General features: G+C 42.1%; 1 protein-coding gene across 4 annotated transcripts in view; it reads right to left on the minus strand.

Annotated features, from left to right (window-relative positions):
• Positions 1 to 19,773, minus strand: part of KCNT1 (potassium sodium-activated channel subfamily T member 1) — a 222,431-nt gene that overhangs the window by 119,644 nt on the left and 83,014 nt on the right. For 3 of the 4 annotated variants that reach the window (XM_043984851.1, XM_043984850.1, XM_043984852.1), the window contains exon 1: positions 2,335 to 2,519. The exons of the other annotated variant lie outside the window; for it this stretch is intronic. In XM_043984851.1, coding sequence (XP_043840786.1) covers positions 2,335 to 2,474 — 140 coding nt within the window. In that variant the 5' untranslated portion in view covers positions 2,475 to 2,519. Of the gene's footprint in view, positions 1 to 2,334; positions 2,520 to 19,773 lie in introns of those variants that run through there. 4 annotated transcript variants of the gene reach the window in all.

Raw genomic sequence — 19,773 nt, forward strand, 5'->3', positions numbered from 1 at the left:
GTACTGCACCAAGCACTTTACAAGTATTGTCTCATCTCTGCAGAAGTCTAACCAAAGGAACTGAATTACTCACATCCCCATGGTACTTTAAGGTTAAAAAAGTGATTTCTTGGTAATAACTCTATGACAGCAATGATGAGAGTGCTAGAAAAGTATCAGAACAAGGATTCGAACCCAAGTCTCCTTGACTTGGAACAGGACTGCCTGTTCCACCTTATCGTACTATAGGGAATTTGATGCTGATTCTTCTGAAGGTCCTTTAGTTTTTGCATGGTAATTTGAGAAGCCCATTTCATTGACAAAGTGGTATTCAAAGAGGGAAATTCAAGAATTCAGGCAGGGGCAGGATGTTTGAGAAGAAAGTTCTGCCTTTACTACTGACCATCTACTGTGTGACCCAGGGACAATTACTTAACCTCTCTGAGCCTTTGCCACTTCATCTGCCCAACAGGAACACAATTTCTTGTGTGGCCTCCCTTTCTGGGCAGCTGTGAGGATCAAATGATATAATGGATGAAAGAACACTTTGAGAAGTAGTATAGAGCCCTGTTGTAATACAAAGGGACATTAGGATCATATAGGTTGGGAAAGGGAGGTCAGCAGGATACTCTGGTTTGCTACACTACCCTCAGTGATACCATCTGTTTTAGGCATTAATTGGCTTCCTGGCCTCTGTGGGAGAAGAAGTAATGAATATCCATCCCCTTCTCCAACCTCCAGAGCTGTAAAAGGTCATTGGCCTCCTTCCTGAGTGGGGCTTGGACCGGTCTGTAACCGGAGATAGTCCGATGCCCACGCCATCTTCCTGAAGTGTCTGTGCTGGTGGCCCAGCAGGAGACGTAGAGAACTGCAGTTTATGTAAGGGAGGCAGTGAAGTGCCCAGAAGAGCGCCCAGGGAGGAGAACTAGGAGACCTGGTTTCTTAGGACCTACCTATTGTATAATCTTGAGTGATTCATATTGCTTCATGGCCTCAGTTTCGTCATCTGTGAAATGGTAATAACTGTCCCTGACTTGCCTACAGCTCCCAAAGGGCTGACATGAGTATCAAGTGAGAATAGATTCGAAAGTGCTTTATAGACTGCAAAACGTCTTATAAATAATAAACTTGTACAAATGTATCTCACAAGGCAGTTGTGAGTTCTAGTGAGATACGGGCTATGAAAGAGTTTAGGGAAACTAAAAGGATTCCAGGGGGGCAGGGCACTGTCCCTGTCTGCCAGGGAAAAGTATCCTCCTGCCAAGCTGACCTGATGGGCTGAGCTTTACATGTAGATTGTTCGCTGCCGTTGACTCCCTTGGCAGCTACTCTCCCCTCTCCCTAACATACTGAATCTGTCACATGTGCTCAGTGTTAGCTAGAGGCACCAATTCAGCAACTCCTAACCTGCCTTGGGCCATATCTTCAGACACTGGCCTCTAGAGTAAAGCACCTCCCTATCTCCTAAGCAATGCAATGCAGTGAAAGTCACTTCCTCTCTCTGGACCTCAGTTCCATCATCTATAAAATAGGCATAACAATTCCTGCACCACCTTCCTGCTGAGACTATTGTCAGGATCAAATCACAGAATGGATGGGGGTGAAAGCCCACAAATGGGAAATTGTGATTATCATTAGAGGCATCTAGGAATTGCTCCAGGGGATGTAGTAACAACCAAGTCTGTAAAAAGCAGCCCAAAGCTGAGAGAGAAAAGGCTAATCCACCTTCCTCCCCACCTGCACAAAACCCCCTTAGAGTCTTCCTGGAAGGCAATAAAGAGTTAACCGCCTCCCCCTATCCCCAGTACGATTGCCTGGCATCCTCCATGCAAAAGCTTCTTCCCACGGTGACTAATTTGCATGGGATGGGCTAGTACCAGCCCCCAAAGCCCCATGCTCCTCTGGCACTGGGAGATGGGGGGTGGGTGAGAGGGAAGCTAAAGTCCCAGAAGTGGGGAGGAAGGGGGCCCTAAAAGCCCATAGGAGGGCAACAGGAAGTGTATTCTCTGCAGCCTCCACTGCACCTGCCCATAGCATCTCCTTTCCTCCTCTCCAGGTGCTTCCTTCAGGTGGGACACTGGGTTTATATGTGAGCTAAGGCAATGATGAAATGGCATAGCCCCTGCCAGAGGGTCTCCTCAGGGGAGGGTTCTATCTCGTCTTCCCCCAATGCTGGCTCATAGCATCCCCCGACAAACCAGTCCCTACAGCACCTGGCTCTTAGGCTGCACCATGTAGGCTTTTCACCTCCCTGGGCTTCTACCAGTCCTGAGAGGACCCCTTTCTTCCTCCTACCCTCTGGGCTTCCTGGCCTTCCTCAGCCCCCTCCAGCCCCGACAACCCACTCAGCAATACCTCTGGCCGATGTCACTGCCCTGGGAGCCCATCCTGTGGGCTGGCAGCAGGGGGCTGACCCCGTAGGGTTCCTCTCCCGGGGTGGCTGCCTGACCAGCCTTGCTCTCTGATGGGGAATTCTTCAGCTTCGATCGCGCCATCCTGCCTGGCTCTTTCTTCCCTCCCCAACTCCCCTGCGGAGGGAGGGGCACTGCTGCGTGCAGCTCAGGGCTGCTGGTGCATACCATCCTGTAACTGGTTCCCCTCCCTTTATTCTGCCAGGCAGTGGAACAGCCCTGTCTGTCTCTGGAGGGGGGGGTGGTACTTCCAGAAGGGAGGGAGGGTTGGAGGGAAAATCCAAAGATGCGCTATGATGCATATGAAACGGCAGAATATCCTTCCCTGAAGCATCCCTTTTTTCATGGAAATCAGAGACTCGGCTTTTTCCAGGGCTGTCCTCGGATGACTCCATAGTGAACATTTCTCTCCCCTCATGCCCAATTAAGGATAGGATCATGGCATCGTAGGATTTTCGACCTAGAAGGTACCTGGGGAACCATATAGTCTTCTGCCTCCCTTTTACAGAAAAGGAAGCTGAGGCCCAGAGCAGCCAAGTGATTCCCTTGTTCAAGGTCACAAAGACAGTAGGGTCTCAGAGTGCTGGTGATTATGTAGTCTTAGAATCCAGCCCCTGGATGACTGTCCCCACCCCAGGTTTGCTCCCGTGAGAATACAAGACTTCTGAGATGAAGCAATATACATTCAGAAGTGGAGTCACAAAGTCACAGACTATGGACTTAGGACCCTAAGGATCATGTACCCCAATCTCCTCATTTTACAGATGGGGAAACTAAATCCTAGAGAGCTGAGGTTCCATGCCCAAGATCACATAGCTGGTTAACTGAAGAGTTGAGACAAGAACACAGATCCCTGAGATTAGAAAGTCATGCTCTTTCCCTTAAACCAAGTTGTATTAAGGATTTGAGACTGCATGATACCTATAAGCTATGTCTCTAAGAACATGGAAAGGCTACACTGAACCACTGACACTCTCACCTAGAGCCCCTTTTCATGAACATCATTTGTGAAATAAATAGGGTGGGCAAGGGCTGAGAGGAAGCATGGCATAGTGGGTAGGTTACTGGACCTCGAGTCAAGAAGCTCTGGATTCAAATTTTGCCTCTGACACTTCTTAGTTGTGTGCCCATGAATAAATCACTTTACCTCTGTAGGTCTCATTTTCCTCATCTATTAAAAAAGATATAATGATGCCTTATAATACCTGCCTCACAGGGCTGTTCTGAGGATCAAAGGAGATAATGTATACTATATACACATCAGCTTTCTCATTAGAGTTCAGATTGTGTCCAGGATTAGGGTGGTTAATTAGGATAACAGAATTAGAGACCATCTAGGAGGTTGCTAGGTGGTACAGTGGATAAAGTGTTGGGCTTGCAACCAGAAAGATCTGAGTTCAAATCCAGCCTCAGACACTTACTAGCTGTGTGGCTCTAGACAGACTTGTCTAGACTTAACCTCTATTTGCCTCAGTTTTCTCAACTGTAAAATGGAGATAAGGATAGCACCTATCTCACAGGGTTTTTGTGAGGAACAAATGAGGTAATGTTTGTGAAAAGTGCTAGCACAGGTCCCACATAAATGCTCCCCATCCTCTTATTTAACCAATGTGGAAACTGAGATTCAGAGAGGAGATGTGTGTTGCCCAGTGTCATGAAAGGAACCTTGTACAGCTGTGATCCTGACCCAGCTCTAACTAATTTTAGATTAGATTTAGATCCATGGCTCTAACTTTTTTTCCCACCCCATTTACCCTGGGTGAGAGTTCAGTCTGGGGCATGGATGGGAGCCAGAGACAAGTGAGGGCAAATCTTGGGACTTTGCTTTTTTTATGAATAATGGACTCTAAGAAAAAAAAGAAATTAATGACAATGTCTTTGGTTATAATTCAGTTTAAGTTTCACACTTCCTCCTCTTCTTCTTCTGATTTTCTGTTCTTTTTTTCACATCCCTGGGAACATCAGGCATACCATCAGTGATGGTGAACATTAACAGAACCCTAGCTGTGTAAAGGTTTAGGACCCTTTCAGTATGACTCAGCCCCAAGGTCTGTGAACAGGGAACAGCTTCTCTTTAGTCTAAGGGATGGAATTACTTCACCCCTTGGGCCGTTCACATTTCCCTAGAAAATTGTCCATCAAACCACTATTCTTTAATATTAGCAACTACTATAAGCAGAATCTCCTAGTCTTCTCTCCTAGTCACTTTTCTTGTCAAAGAGAGTCATTGCTAACATTAATTCATTTATGTAATTCATTCATTAAAAAGAAAATGTTTTTAGCACAGTAGCTGGCATATAGTAGGCACCTAATTAGGTTCCTTGTTTGACCTGATTGGTTTTACAAACATGTATTAAACATTGTGCTGGATGTTGAAGAGCCACAAAGTTCAGTTATGACATGGCATCTGACCTGATGGAGCTTATACTTACAGTTCAGTAGGGGGAATACTGCAAAAGCACAAATAACTATAACACTTAATATAACATGATAAACATATTCTAAATGCATCAGAGAGGTAGGTACATAACAGTACAAGGGAGAAGAGCATAACCAATGCAGGGATAGGGCATCTGGGGACTGACTATTAATGGAGTAGGTGGCATTCCAGTACAAGGTGCTGAAGTGGACAGAGCACCAGACCATAAGGCAGGAAGACAAGTTCAAATCCTTTCTCAGACACTTTACTGGCTGTGTGACCCAGGACAAATCACTTAACCCCTATATGCCTCAGTTTCCTCATCTATAAAATGGGGACAATAATAACATCTACCTCCCAGGTTTCTTGTGAGAACAAAATGTAATACTATTTGTAACTAACTTTAAAGCTCATAAATGCTGATGATACATGATTGATGATGATAGTCATAACCAATGGGGGGGGGCAAAGCATCAAAGTACATGGGACAGGTGGCATTTAAGTTGGCTTTTAAAGGATTAGTACACAGGTCCATCTATTCAATACTTATTAAGCAAAGAAGCAAAGAAGAATCAGTCATGGAGGAGGTTGCAGTCTAATAGAGCATGTAAAACATATAAGATGGATAATGATAATCCAAAGCAGAGGGTGTTAAGTACATGAGAGGTACCAACAAGGTATTAGGAGTATATGTAGAAGAGTAGTTGGTTGGGAAAATCAGAGAAGACTTCCTGGAAACAGAAGACTGTGAGTAGAACTTGGATGGGTGGAAAGGAACTCAGCACAGAAGTAGAAAATCACAGAAGTAGAAAAGCACAAGGGTGTGTTTGTAATTACACAAGTGTGTAATTGCACTTTACTGGCATACAGTAAGTATTGAGGTAGGTTATAAGGATAGAAGGGTAGTTGGGAGCTAGGCTAAAAGCCAGGTCAAGAATTGAAGGAGCCAAGCTTTTATAGCGTCCTGTCCAATTCCTGGCAGAGTACAGTATTTAATGTAATGCATTGCCAATGCTGCAAAAACCTGAAAGCTTGAGGATTCATTCAGGTAAATGAGTTTTCAGAGTAGCCAAGGATTATACAGAAATCCTTTGTGTTCTCATCCTTGTGGCTAGAAATCTTTTGGAACAGTCCTATTACTTCTCCTGCCTCACTAAGTGGAGAGGTAACCATGCTCAAATTGTTCTTTGTAGAATGAAGATCTCACAGGGCATTAGGGTTCTGAATGGAAGTGATCATTAGCTAAAGACAGAAGGGAAGAAAAAGGATGTGTGGGAGACAGGCATCAGTGGATACAGACCCTAGGACTCCCGACAATGTGGTAGAAAGACCACAGCACTGGCAGTAGGAGAACTGAGTTCAAGTCCCAGCCATCTGAGGTTGGGAAGTCATTCAGCCTCCCTTAGCTTTAGCCTCCTCCATGTAAAATGATGGGGTTGGTCTAGACCAGAGGTGGAAAACATGCATTCAGAGCTTCTGAATGTAGATGAGTCAGATTAATATGTAATTGGGAAATTTCGTGTTCTGATTCTTTCTCCTGAAGGGGATGCTCAGGAAGAATTAAAATCCCCTTTGCCAATCCCAATACTCCTTGCGACAGTGGATAGACTGGAATAAAGAGTTAAAATTCTGCCTTAGACACCTACTTGTGTGACTGGGCAAATCACTTAGCCTCTATCTGGTCTCAGTTTCTTCAACTGTAAAAATGAGGATAATAATAGCACCTACCTCTCAGAGTTTTGTGAGAATCAAATGAGTGCCTGGCGTATGGGAGGCACTTAAGAAATTATTATTTTCCTTTTGGGCTGACCAAGATCGTGAACACCATGATTAGACCTATCTAATGACTCTCAGGGGTGGGCTCATCCCAGGGTAAGTTCTAACTAGCTCCCAGGTATTAATTTATCCCATATTTTCAGGCAAAAAAAATCAACTTCTAAGTCCACAGCTTCAATGGATGGAAGACTTGAAGTTGATAGGCATTGGAAAAGGATATGACTGGGCTATGCTACCTCTCTATAAGACCTGGCCCCGTGCCAGTCAGTTCTTTCCTGAGAGAGAGAGAGATGTGTTTCATAGCTCATTGCTGACCAGCTGCTTCTGCTCCTTTCCTGAAGCAAACAGCTCCCCAACTCAATTAAGGCACAATGAGTGCTTGTTGAATTCTCAGCTGTGGTTACTGCCACCACTTTCTTATTCTTTCCTTATCTTCTCCTTGGTCACTTATAATAATGATAACAACAACTAGTACCACAATAATAACTCACATCTATGCAGAAGTTCAAGGTATGCAAAATGCTTTACATATATTTTCTTGCTGGAGCCTCATAGCAACTCTGCTAGGTAAGCATTATAGGTATTGATATCCTCATTGATGAACAAACTGAGGCTCAGAAAGGATGTGACTTGCCCAGGGTCACACATCTAGCAAGTGTCAGAAGCAAGGATTTGTAGTTAGATCTCCCTGACCCCATGTCCATTGCTCTAATCACTGTATCACGCTTCCTTAGTTTCTATGAAGAGCAGGGGCCCCAAATGATCATTCCGAATGAAGGCTTGAGGCTTCTCTTTTTTAGGTAATGGAAATAAATTTGGCTTGAGTAATCCATCTGTTTATATGCCTTTGAAGGTCTTCTGTGAACCTATCCCCTTGCTTAGAACTGAGGGTGAATTACAGGTGTAGACAGAACCTGCCCTCTATAGCAGTAGAGTCTAGTTGGGATGACCAGAAAGAGACAGAAAAAGATGAAACACATAAAACAGTTGCGTGATTAGTGCCAAATCAGGGGTGTAGATGGAAAGGGCTATAGGAGCAAATGAGGAAAAAATAGATCATTTTGGGATGGGCTGCTCAGGGAAGGACTTCATGGTCATTGAAGAAAGGTCAGGCTACAGATAAGTGGAAAGGAGAGACAGTAGAGGGAATGAGATGTAGAAAGGGTAGTAGGTGTTCTGTAATATACCTGGTGTGTTTAGGGGAATGGTAAAGACATCTCTGTACCTTGGCACCTTTTAAAGAGGAAGTGTAGCATAGTATAAAGAGAAATGGATCCAGGGTAGTAGACAGACTCTGGACTTGGAGTCAGAAGAACATGAATTCAAATCCTACTTCAGACACTTACTAGCTGTGCGACCCTGGGCATGTCACTTAACCCCTGTTTGCCTCAGTTTCCTCATCTGTAAAATGAGAGGCTTGGACTTGATTATATCTAAAATAATTTCCAGCTTTAGATCTATGATCTTTTAAGATCTGGGTCATAGCACAGTGCTTGACACACAGAAGCTAATAAATGCCTTTTCATTCATTTGCCCATTAAGCTTCAATTTTGTTGTTGGAAACCAAGAAAACCCTGTTTGCATCCAGCAGTATTCTAAGCTCTGTAGGTCTGTAGATCTATACCTCCTTCTCTTCTACCCTTGTCATCTCACTCCTGTACTATTGCAATGTAGCCTGCTGTTTGGTTTCCCTGCCTCAAGTATCTCCCCCTCCTGCTTATCCTCCACTCAGCTGTCAAGTTAATCCTCCTAAGGAGAAAATATGACCATGTCACTCTCCCCCATTCAATTCATTTCAGTGGCTCTCAACATCTCTTGGATCAAATATAAAATCCTGTTTGGCAATCAGAGCCCTTCACAACCTTCTACCTTTGTAGTCTTCTTTTACCTTTCTCCCCATCATGCACCCTGTGATCCTGTGACACCTGCCTCCTTGCCGTTCTATGCACAAGACACTCCATCTATAAATTCTGGCCATTTTCACTGACTGTTTCACATGCCTGGGACATTCTCCTTCCTCATCCTCACCTCCTGGCTTCTTTTTGTTATTGTTGGTGAGTCATTTCAATCCCATCTGACTCTTTGTGACCCCATTTGTGATTTTCTTGACAAAGATACTAGAGTAATTTGCCATTTCCTTCTCCAGCTCATTTTACAGATGAGGAAACTGAGAAAAATGAGGTTAAATGACTTGCCCAGGGTCACACAGCTAGTAAGTATCAGAGGTCAGATTTGAACTCAGGAAGATGAGTCTTGAATCTAGGCCTTATACTCTATCCACTGCGCCACATAGCTGCCCCCCTGTATTCCACAAGAAACCTTTCTCAATCCTCCTAAATGCTTCCTTCTATTAATTATCTCTAATTTATCCTGTATATATGATGTCTGTACTTGTTATTTTCATGTTGTTTCCCTCAGTAGATTCTAAACTCTTTGAGGGCAGGGATTATCTTTTGCCTTTCTTTGTATCCCCAGGGGGCCTAGCATAGGGCCTAGCACACAGTAAGTGCTTAATAAATGTATATTGTTTAAGTGCTTGCACCAGGTCCAGATAGTCACATTCATGTCATCATGTTAGGATGTTGAGCCAGCAGAATCTTGCTATTAACTTGAGAAAGAAAACCATTGGACTTAAAGTCTAAGGATCTGGTTAACATTACCACTTAACTTTAATTATGTGTGGGCCATAGATTCCTCAACTGTAATATGGGGGGGGTGTCAAAGGTCCCTTTTAGAGCTAAATCTATGACCTATGACATGAAATCCATATGACTTTCCTCCATTCCTCCAACCACTACACATAGCAAAGTATATTCCCATTTCTGAGCACACACTGAAACCCTACCTGGAATTGCTGCCTTCTTCTCTTGCCTGTCCAGGTGTTACTCTTTCCTTTAAGGACTAGTTCAAGACCCACCTCCTCCATGCACCATTTTCTGACCAGTCAGACCACACTGATCTGTCTTCTCTGATTGCCTAGAACACTTAAAGTCTAAACCATCCAATCTCATACTTGATTTTATTGTCTTACATTGTGCTCTGATTGTATCAAGGGTACTTGTCATATCTCATCAGACTAAGAACTCCAGGAGGATGAACATTCTGTTGTCTTCTTCTTTTGTCTTCCTTTATCTCCCTCCTTTCAATTTCCCCCCAAGCACTGGGTACAGGGTAGGAATACAATAAACACTGATTGGAATCTGAGCTCACCAGGGAGGAAATCCAAGCTTCTCCTTATAAAGTCCCAAGCAATTAAATGCAGAACATAGTTCATAATAAAGGGACGGGTTTCTTGTTGCCAAACAGAACATTAATGGAAGATTAGTGATTGAGGGAATTAGACTGCCTCCCAAAGAACGCCTCCCATTAAGAGAACTTAATTCCTGGACTGGCCCTTTGAAATAGAGTTTAGTTTGGGACGACCACTTGCACATGATGTCAGTATCGCTAGTGACTCATCTTTCCCAGACAGAAAAGGGGATACTCCTCCTTTCTCCTAAAATAATGATAGGAGTTCCTGGAAAGAACACTGCACCTGCGTTCAAATTCTGGTTTTTATCACCTCTGAGCAATATCTCAGGTAGGTATCATCACTTTCCTAAGCTCCAGCTGCCATATCAGTAGCCACTCATTTAGTACTTAACACAGGGGCTGCCATGTTGGCACTTAATAGATATTTGCTCATTTGATTGAAAATATGGATAAAAACCACCTCCACAGAAAGAACTGATATTTATTGAGCACAGACTGAAGCATGCTGTTTTGCGCTTTCTTTTTTTCTTTTTACTTGAGTCTTTTTGTATAAAATTACTAATATGGTAATGTTTTACATAAAAATATGGATAAAAATCCTGATTGAATCTACATATGGGTATTAAAAGGATTAAATGAGGGGCAGCTAGGTGGCACAGTGGATAAAGCACTGGCCCTGGATTCAGGAGGACCTGAGTTCAAATCCAGCCTCAGACGCTTAACACTTACTAGCTGTACCCTGGGCAAGTCACTTAACCTCAATTGCCTCACTAAAAAAAAAAAAAGGATTAAATGAAATAGATGAAGGCACTTTTTTCAAGTTCAGAGAGTAGGGGGTTTGGAGTTACAAGAGTTTTGGACTTGAAGTCAGGAGAGAGATGAATTTGAATCCTGCCTCTGTCATTTATTAGGTCAACTCACTCAACTTGGCTGTCGAGTTTCCTCATTTCTAGAATGGGAATAACAGTACATTCCTCACAGAGTTATTGTAAGGATCATTTGTTGTTGTTGAGTCATTTCAGTTGAGTTTGACTCTTCATGACTCCATTTGGGGTTTTCTTGGCAAAGATACTGGAGTAGTTTGCCAGTTCCATCTCCAATCACTTTACAGATGAGGAAACTGAGGAAAACAGTGTTAAGTGACTTGCCCAGGGTCACATAGCTACTAAGTATCTGAGGATGGACAGAACTCATGAAGATGAGTCTTCCTGATCCCAAGCCCAGCACTCTGTCCACTTTGCCATCTCGCTGCCCCTACGTGAGGATCACAGTATTTACATATATTATTTTGCAGACCTTAAAGTGCTAGATAAATTAATATTATTATTAATAATAATACTATTATTCTTATAAATATTACGTATAATAATTATGAAATGGAGAAGAAGCATGGTATAAGGAATAAAAGACTGACCTCAGAGCCACCAAGACCTGGGTTCAAGGTCTGCCTCTGATACAGTGGTTGTACGACCCTGGATAAGTCAATGCCTCAATGCCTCAGTGCCTCAGAGTTAGGGTTAGGGTAAGTTGGCCTATTAAAGATGAATCTTGTAGGTCTCCCTACTGAGGAAGATGTGATGAGGCTGAAAGATATAGACTATGAAATAGAAATATTTTATTTGGTCAAGTGAGCACTTACTCCCACTGGCAGCTGGAAGTCAGGTGAGGACTTTTTTTATGGCCAGTTAATGTAAAATAAAAATTTTTACCTCCTCTAAGTAGCTGCTTTTAATCTTCCCTCTTCTCTCCTCTTGACAGAAATTAGCCCTCTCTATTTTAAATTTCCATGTTATTTTGTTCGTATGCTTCTCTTTCATGTGTTTTTCACCTTCTCCCTTGCATCATGTAAGGTAGTGGCTAGCGAGTTGTCCTGTTTATACTTTGCAGACTGTGTGACTGTGAAATAAGTCACTTAACTTCTGAATGAGTCAGGTACTTCTAAGATTATAAATCAATAGAGGAGTTGATGATTTATTGATTTTTTTTTTGCGGGTAATGGGGGTAAAGTGACTTGCCAGGGTCACACAGCTAGTAAGTGTCAAGTGTCCGAGGCCAGATTTGAACTCAGGTACTCCTGAATCCAGGGCTGGTACTTTATCCACTGCACCACCTAGCTGCCCCTGAGTTGCCGATTTATATGGAAGTTTGGATCCCAATGGAATCACAGGTCTGGATGAAATAATAAAGAAAAATAAAAGCTTTGCTTCGTAACTCTGTTTATATACATAGGACCATAGACTTAGAGAGATGGAAAGGACCTTGTAGGGCAACTAGTCCAACCCAATTATTTTTCAGATGAGGAAACTGATGCCCCAAGAAATTAAGTGACTTAGCCAGAGTCACACAGGTGACAAGTGACAGCCAGAATTTGTACTACAATACAAGATTCCTTGAGAACAGGGACAGGGTCTTACTAATCTTTGCCTCCACCTGGCACTTAGCATAGTCCCTGCAGACAGTAGGTGACTGAAAAAAATTAATTGAATTGATTTTTTTTGTCTTTTTGTTTTGTTTTGGTGAGGCAGTTGGGGTTAAGTGACTTGCCCAGGGTCACACAGCTAGTAATTGTTGAGTGTCTGAGGCCGGATTTGAACTCAGGTCCTCCTGAATCCAGGGCTGGTGCTCTATGCACTGCACTACCTAGCTTCCCCTGGAATTGATTTTTAAAAAGATGAAGGATTCACATACAAATTCATAAATGGATGAGCAATGTAAATGTTTATCAGTTCTATTCAGCAGAATAAATGGATTCATAATAAACATTTTGAGCAGGAATTAAATCAGCACTCATTGTCAAGGGCAGTGGTGAATTTAAGCTCCTTTTCTGCTCAAGTCAGGTTGGCTTCCATTGGCATCTCAATTGTTAAAATTAGAGTGAACCAGAATTAACCTTGTTTCAAGAATTTGGTGGCATCTCTTTAGAGACAAATGGAGACTAAAATTGAATCCAGAAGCAGGGCTGGGGAAATCACAGCATTTGGGTTCAAATTTCACTTCTGTCTCTTATTCCTTCTATACCCTTACACTTCTCTCTAGGCCTCAATTTTCCCATTTGTAAAATTAGGGGATCAGAATAGATTTTTTCTGTTTCCTTCCAACTCTAAAATTGTGATTTTTGACATATACACTTTGTAAAATGAATCAGTTTCCAACTCTGGCAATTGGGAACATTTGAAAGTTTACACAATTAGTTTACTTAGGAAGGAGGGTAACTGCTATTTCACAGTTCCAATCATTTACTTAAGATCCCAGTCCCCCTTCCCATCCCCTTCCCATCAGCTGCCTTCTTATTAGTGGTTTGGAACTAAAAAGTCATTGGATACTCTCAAATTTCTCCTGAGTTGGAATCTGCCTTCTTTTAGGCCTAGCCTGCCTTCTTTGGGTCAGGAATTGTGATTTCCTTAGGCTACATTAATCATGCAGGCTCAGAAACTGCAGTTTTGGCCTAAAGATAAAGAAATTCTGTGGGAGGAATGATCGTGAGACACAAGAATCGGGGGTGGTGGTAAAGTAGAGATAATGCCCAGCTGCTGTACTGACCCTCTCACCACCCACCATGCACTCAGGCTGGTGGCATATCAGGTGATCTGAGTTGAGAAAGTTGCTTCCAGGCAATGTCTTGTCAGCAATTTCAGAAAATACAGGGCCCTGGGTTAGGATTTTAAATATAATTCTCTAGTTTTCTTTCCTCCCCCAAACCCAGGAGATCAGTATGCGTTGTGACAGTTCTTTCCCTATGCTAAAATGCTGTCTCTGAGAAAAATGTGAAGGCATTTGATATTTCAGACACTAGCGTGGAGATCTCAGTAGGAGTACAGTTTCTTACAGTGAGTATGGTAGAAAGATCATTGGATATGGGGTTAGAGGTCATGGGTTTAAATTCAGATTATGTTTGAGTGACCTCAAAAAGTCACTTAAGTTCCCTGGGCCTCAGTTTCCTAATCTGTAAAATGGCAGGGGTTATCCTACATGGCCTCTAAGGTCCCTTAAGTCTATGGTTGGATGACCCCTAAGTTTCCTTCCAGGTCAAAGTCCTATGACTATTGACCTCAGGGGTTTCCCAACATTTAGGAATCTATGGGGATACCTGTAGAGGTAAATGAAGACAAATAACTTTGGGACAGGAATTCTAGCCACAAATTGTAACTTTTCCCTTAAAAGGAGACAGAGACTAGTAAAATGCCACCTGGCCACTATAACTTTGGCCTTTGTTACTATCGGCTTTGTAAGAAACAGATAAACTGAGGCATGACTTCTGGTCTGGTGCAAATAAGGAAGGCCATTTTATTACAATGTGTTTTTTTTTTTTGTTTTGTTTTTTTTTAGGCAATGGGGGTTAAGTGACTTGCCCAGGGTCACACAGCTAGTAAGTGTCAAGTGTCTGAGGCTGGATTTGAACTCAGGTACTCCTGAATCCGGGGCTGGTGTTTTAACCACTGCGCCATCTAGCTGCCCCCATTTTATTACAATCTTGCAAGAAAGGGCAAATTACTTGTGTTTCTCCATACAACATGACGGTGATGAGAAACATTTCCATAGCACTTAAGAGAGTTTGAAAAGTGTTTATGTTTAAATGTTATCTCACTGATTCTCACAAAGATCTGGGAATGTAGTTGCTATTATTATATCCATTTTACAGGAAATTGGGCCTAAGAGAGATGAAATATTTCCCCCCCCCAGGCTTGTCATCTGGCTAGTAAGTATTTAAGAATTTGAAAGCAGGCCTTTTTATTTTTACATTTAAAAAAATTTTAAATTTTATTTAGAAAACAGGCCTTCTTGATGCTAACTCCAGTACTCAACCCACCATACCATGCTGCCTTCCCAGAAATGAAACTTAAAATCAAAAAGTGTTTCCCAATGTTTAAAGGAGAGGGAGAAAGGGGAGGATTCTATAAGGCCCTGGGGTCTAGGTGGAAAGATCTTAGGAAACAGGCAGTGGAAGGAAGTCTGCATTTCTATGAAGAACCCAACAGGAAAGACTGAAGGCAACTTCTTACTGATCCTATTAGAGGGTTAGTGCTCTGTGAGTAGTGATCTTGCATGTCTGGGAGAAAAAGCAGATGCAAGAGGATAAGAATGAGCAGCAGCATGTGCTCACACAGCTAATTGTTTGGGCCAAATTAGGAGATAATAAAGGAAGTGAAGGATCAGAGGCATTGAGAAGGGAGATAGAAGTTGGGGGAGATGGGATGGTTGTGCCTGAGATCCAGACTACTTTACACATTGGGATGTACCACCCCAGCAGTAACCAAAGGGGAGCAGAAAGGGGTCTAGGATGTGAAGGAAATCTTGGACATCAAGATGTTGTTTGTTCTTTAAAAGAGTAGTCATCATGGAGATTTTAGAATGCACGGAAAAATTGATGAAAGGCAAGTTATGGACTTTAAGGGACTTATAAATCATGGGTGTTGAAGAACTGGTGAGGATTCAGAAAAGCAAACTAGTCCAATAAGGCTTTAAAGGATCCTACTACATACCTTGGAGGAGTGGAGTCACACCTATGTGTTCAGGTGCCTGTGGGTTGGGAGAAATATTATGTAGGGGAAAAGTGGGAGCAAACTTGAGGAGTTAAGAGATTATTTTAAGCTTTGGACTCTGTGTGTGTGTGTGTGTGTGTGTGTGTGTGTGTGTGTGTGTGTGTGAGTGTGAGTGAAGGTACTGGCGATGCTTTTAGTGAGTAGGAGGAAAAATACTCATGAAATTCTGATTGGCAGAGTGAAAAAATCAGGTGGAAAAGGACTACATGTGAATTAGGAATTCATTGATCCTTTCAATTTGATAATTTGGAAATTGATTTGGGGATCATACAGTTTCAACTGATTTATCTTCTTCTACTTGGCCTGAACAGGATAACGTTTCATATCTTAAATTAATTGTCACACAAGGCTTTATGGATCTGATAAATTGGTGCATGAGGTTGTGAGTATATGTGAAATATTTCTGTTTATCGAGGAGACCAGGGATATTTGAACCCTGCTTCTAGAAGGAAGGATAGATAGTTTGATAAGTGCTAATATGCTTTGGGGCATCTAGGTGGAGCAGTGGATAGAGCACTGGGCTTGGAATCAGGAAGACACCTTCATCCCACATACATATTTGAAAAAAAATATCTCCAGGAAAATGATATTATCCTGCTCTGTTACCTGGGCATGTCTCCTTTTTTAAGTTGAGGAGGAATGGCCCACCAATATGATATGGGTCATGGATGCAACTTATCTAAATGACTGCAGGTCATTTAGAAACTGTTGGTCATTTTCTAGGATTTTTATGTAAAGTTGTCTCATGCCTTTCATGATGAGAGTTTTCCCATCAAACTCAATAATACTGGGCATATATCAGCTATAAATAGGGGCTTGTCAGCTAAGGATATGGGATGGAAAACTTGGTTTATTTATGTATCACAACAGAAAGGGGAAATCTGTGGGAAAGCCAGATAATTGAGTCCTTTTTCTGGGTTAGCTGCTTTATCTTAGACCTTAGGTATCAGGACTCATAGTCAGGGCCTACAAGTGAAAAATGAGCCACTCTCTGCTTGGATAAGGGTATCTTGGGCTATTAGGACTTTTGTGGTTTGGACTGAAGATACTTGGATTAGAGATTGTATGCTGGTGTCACTGCTTAATTTGGGGGATATTGGTCTACACCGGAAGGAATAGCTATAATCCTGGATTTGCTACAAGCTGGAAGAGAAATCATTATACCCCTGGATGCTGGGGCATCCCAGGCACTTTCATGGTAAATGGTTGGGAGGTCATATGTGGCTTCTACAGCCATGACCTTCAATGAGTTTTGTGATAAAATGGGGGAGTATTAAGGTGTTAACAAGGATGATAGGGCCAGGGATTTCATCTCTCAAGGGAGAAGGCCTTTTTGCTCCTGGAAAAATTGGACTAAAGAAATAGGGCATTTGTAGTTTGTGCATAGGGAATGTCATCTCTCAGGGCCACTGAAGTGGTTTTCAGAAGATAAGAGGCAACCACAAAGTCTGAGGTAGGACAAAATATGCTCACTTTTGGAAGGATGATGGATGAAGACAATACAGAGACTCAATTCTCATATCTCCCTGAACAACAGCTGCTACTTAACTATTATGGACTGAAATGAAAGCTCATGAGCAATGACAAAACTGTAAACAACTATTATGGGATAGGGGCCAGAAGTTAGAAGGACTGCAGGGAGCAGAGGAGGCACTTTGTGCTATGTTGAGACTGATGTAACAGTTCTAGAAGGTGCTGCATGACTTCTCTCAGCTCTGCTGAGCATAGGGTATCTGAGGGATGGGACAAAACACACCCCAGTGAGACATGCTTAGGATGATTTGGATCCCTATGTTACCTCAGTAATCCCATAACAACTGAGGAAGGTGTCCCTGGAGCTAAAAAGCTAAGCAAATTAACAGGTTACAAATATCTGGGAAACATGGCCAACACAATGGACAACACAGTCGGGACCAGAAAAACTTGAAAGGCTAGAATGTTGAGGTCAGTCTAATAAGAAGAAATGTACTAGAGACAAATGTGATGTCTTACACTTGAGTTCCCCAAATTGACTGCACAAGAATAGGATGGGGGAGGTGTGGCTAGAACAGTTTGTGTGAATTTTATTTTTTAATGCTTTTGGTTAACCACAAGCTCAATATGAGTCAACAATGTTAATGAATATGGAAACCAAAAAAGCTCACTCAGACCCAGACCTGCCACATTGCTATTTTTTGGCCATCTTTACACCATGTCATTGGAAGCATGCCTTCCCACCCCTTTTCTACCTATATCTCCAATTGTCAAATCAACATTTTTTGAGGCAGTTGAGGCCAAGTGACTTGCTCAGGGTCACACAGCTAGTTAGTGTCTGAGGCTGGATTTGAACTCACATCCTCCTGACTCCAGGGCCAGTGCTCTATCCACTGAGCCACCTAGCTGCTCCACCCACCCAACCCCCCATGAACACTTTTCCTTTTGGAAAGGAAGTATCAATCAATTATTCTATGATTTTATTTACCATCCCTGTGACTTCCTAGTATACATATAATAACTCTCCAACTAACACTCTTTTATATATATATGTATACATATATACATGTGTACATGTACATATATATTATATCACCCCCCCCATTTATAATATAAGCTCCTTCAGGGCAAGAATGTCTTGCTTTTTTGTAATATATATATATATAAGCTATATATATATATCCCTAGTGCTTAGCATAGTGCCTAGCACATAGTAAACAATCATTCATTCATTCATACCAAAATGAGAATCAGAATCTATTAACACATCCTTTGAAATCCTCACCTATTTGGGGGAGTGATAACACAGTAGGACTAAATTTCCCAGCTAGTATAAGGATACCTATAAGACAAGGAAGATGCTCTTGAAAAGGCACAGGATGAAGAACCTCTGCCCCAGCTGGGCACTTCCTACAGATTGTGAATACCTTTGAATAGGTTAGTAGGTCAGGGAGAAGTCATTGAGTCCAACTATGATGGAGAGATTAGAGTGACTTTCCAAGACCTAGGTGCTCCCCCATTTCAGTGGCAGCAAGAGGAAAATCCTTCCATGCGCAATTCTGTGCATGAGGGAGCTTCCATTTTAATGTGTGTGTGTATGTGTATGTGTGTGCGCATGCTTGTGTTTTATTCATTCATTCATTTATTTATTAATTCACCTGTCTGTCCGTCCGTCCATCCATCCATCCATCCATCCATCCATCCATCCATCCATCCATCCATCCATCCATCTATCTACCTACCTATCTATTTATTTTTGCAGGGGCAAGGAGGGTTAAATGACTTGTCCAGGGTCACACAGCTAGTAAGTGTCAAGTGTCTGAGGCTGGATTTGAACTCAGGTCTTCCTGAATCCAGGGCCAGTGCTTTATCCACTGTGCCACCTAGCTGCCCTCCATGTTTGTGTTTTAAATGGTCAGAGATGTTAATAGGACATTTGAATAGCAAACCTGATTTTTTTTTTTACTTTGCTCACCTCACACCTCTCCCCCCAATCCATCAGGAGTCCTGTATTTGAGGCTATAGATCTAGAATACTTCATCAGAGAAGGAACAGTTGGTACCTAGTTAAATTTAGGACTTGGAGAAAGGTCACATCCAAGATTAAGAAAACTAATTTGTGGGAGGCTGATTGGAAAGCCCAGGCTACAGTGTGGAATATTGCCAAGTGTCAGAAGATTCAAACTGCATAGCCAGTTGATGCTTTAGTGGCTACCTCGATTCTACCAAAGTATTCTTAGCCAATATCAGTCATCACTCGTGCGAGAGGTGATTTAGCATATTGCCTTGCACATAGTAGGCACTTAACAAATGGTTATTGACTTGGCAAAGATGAGAAGACTGGTTTTCCCTTTTAACAGAAAGAAACAAATGTGGATAGGGACCTGGAGTCAGGAAGACCTGAGTTCAAATTCAGTCTCTAACACTTATTAGCTATGTGACCCTGGACAAGTCCCTTAATCCCCATTGTCTCAGTTTCTTCATTTATGAAACAGGGATGATAATAATAGCACTTACCTTCTAGAGTTGTTGTGAGGATCAAATGAGATAAAACTTGTAAAATGTTTAGCACAGCTCCTGGCACATAATAACTACTATGTAAATGTGGCTACCATCATCATCATCGTTATTAGGCACTCCCATACATACTACTTTTGGAAAGCAAAACATCTGTTAGGGAAGTTCCTGATGTACCTATGACTATTTGAATTATAATGTTAACTTAAAAGTTTCCGAACTGGTTTGAGAAAACTTTACCTTAGAAATTCATTGCATGATATATGTTTTCTTTTTTCTTGCTCGGAAAACCATTTTCGTAATTGTTATCGTGCTGAAAGATTTGGAGAGATCCATATGCTCCACAGGTACAGAGTGATAGACCAGCTACTGACTGCAAAACGCCATAAGGTAGTTAGCTGCCACCT

Source organism: Dromiciops gliroides, chromosome 2, assembly GCF_019393635.1.
Source record: "Dromiciops gliroides isolate mDroGli1 chromosome 2, mDroGli1.pri, whole genome shotgun sequence".
NCBI classification, from domain to species: domain Eukaryota; kingdom Metazoa; phylum Chordata; class Mammalia; order Microbiotheria; family Microbiotheriidae; genus Dromiciops; species Dromiciops gliroides.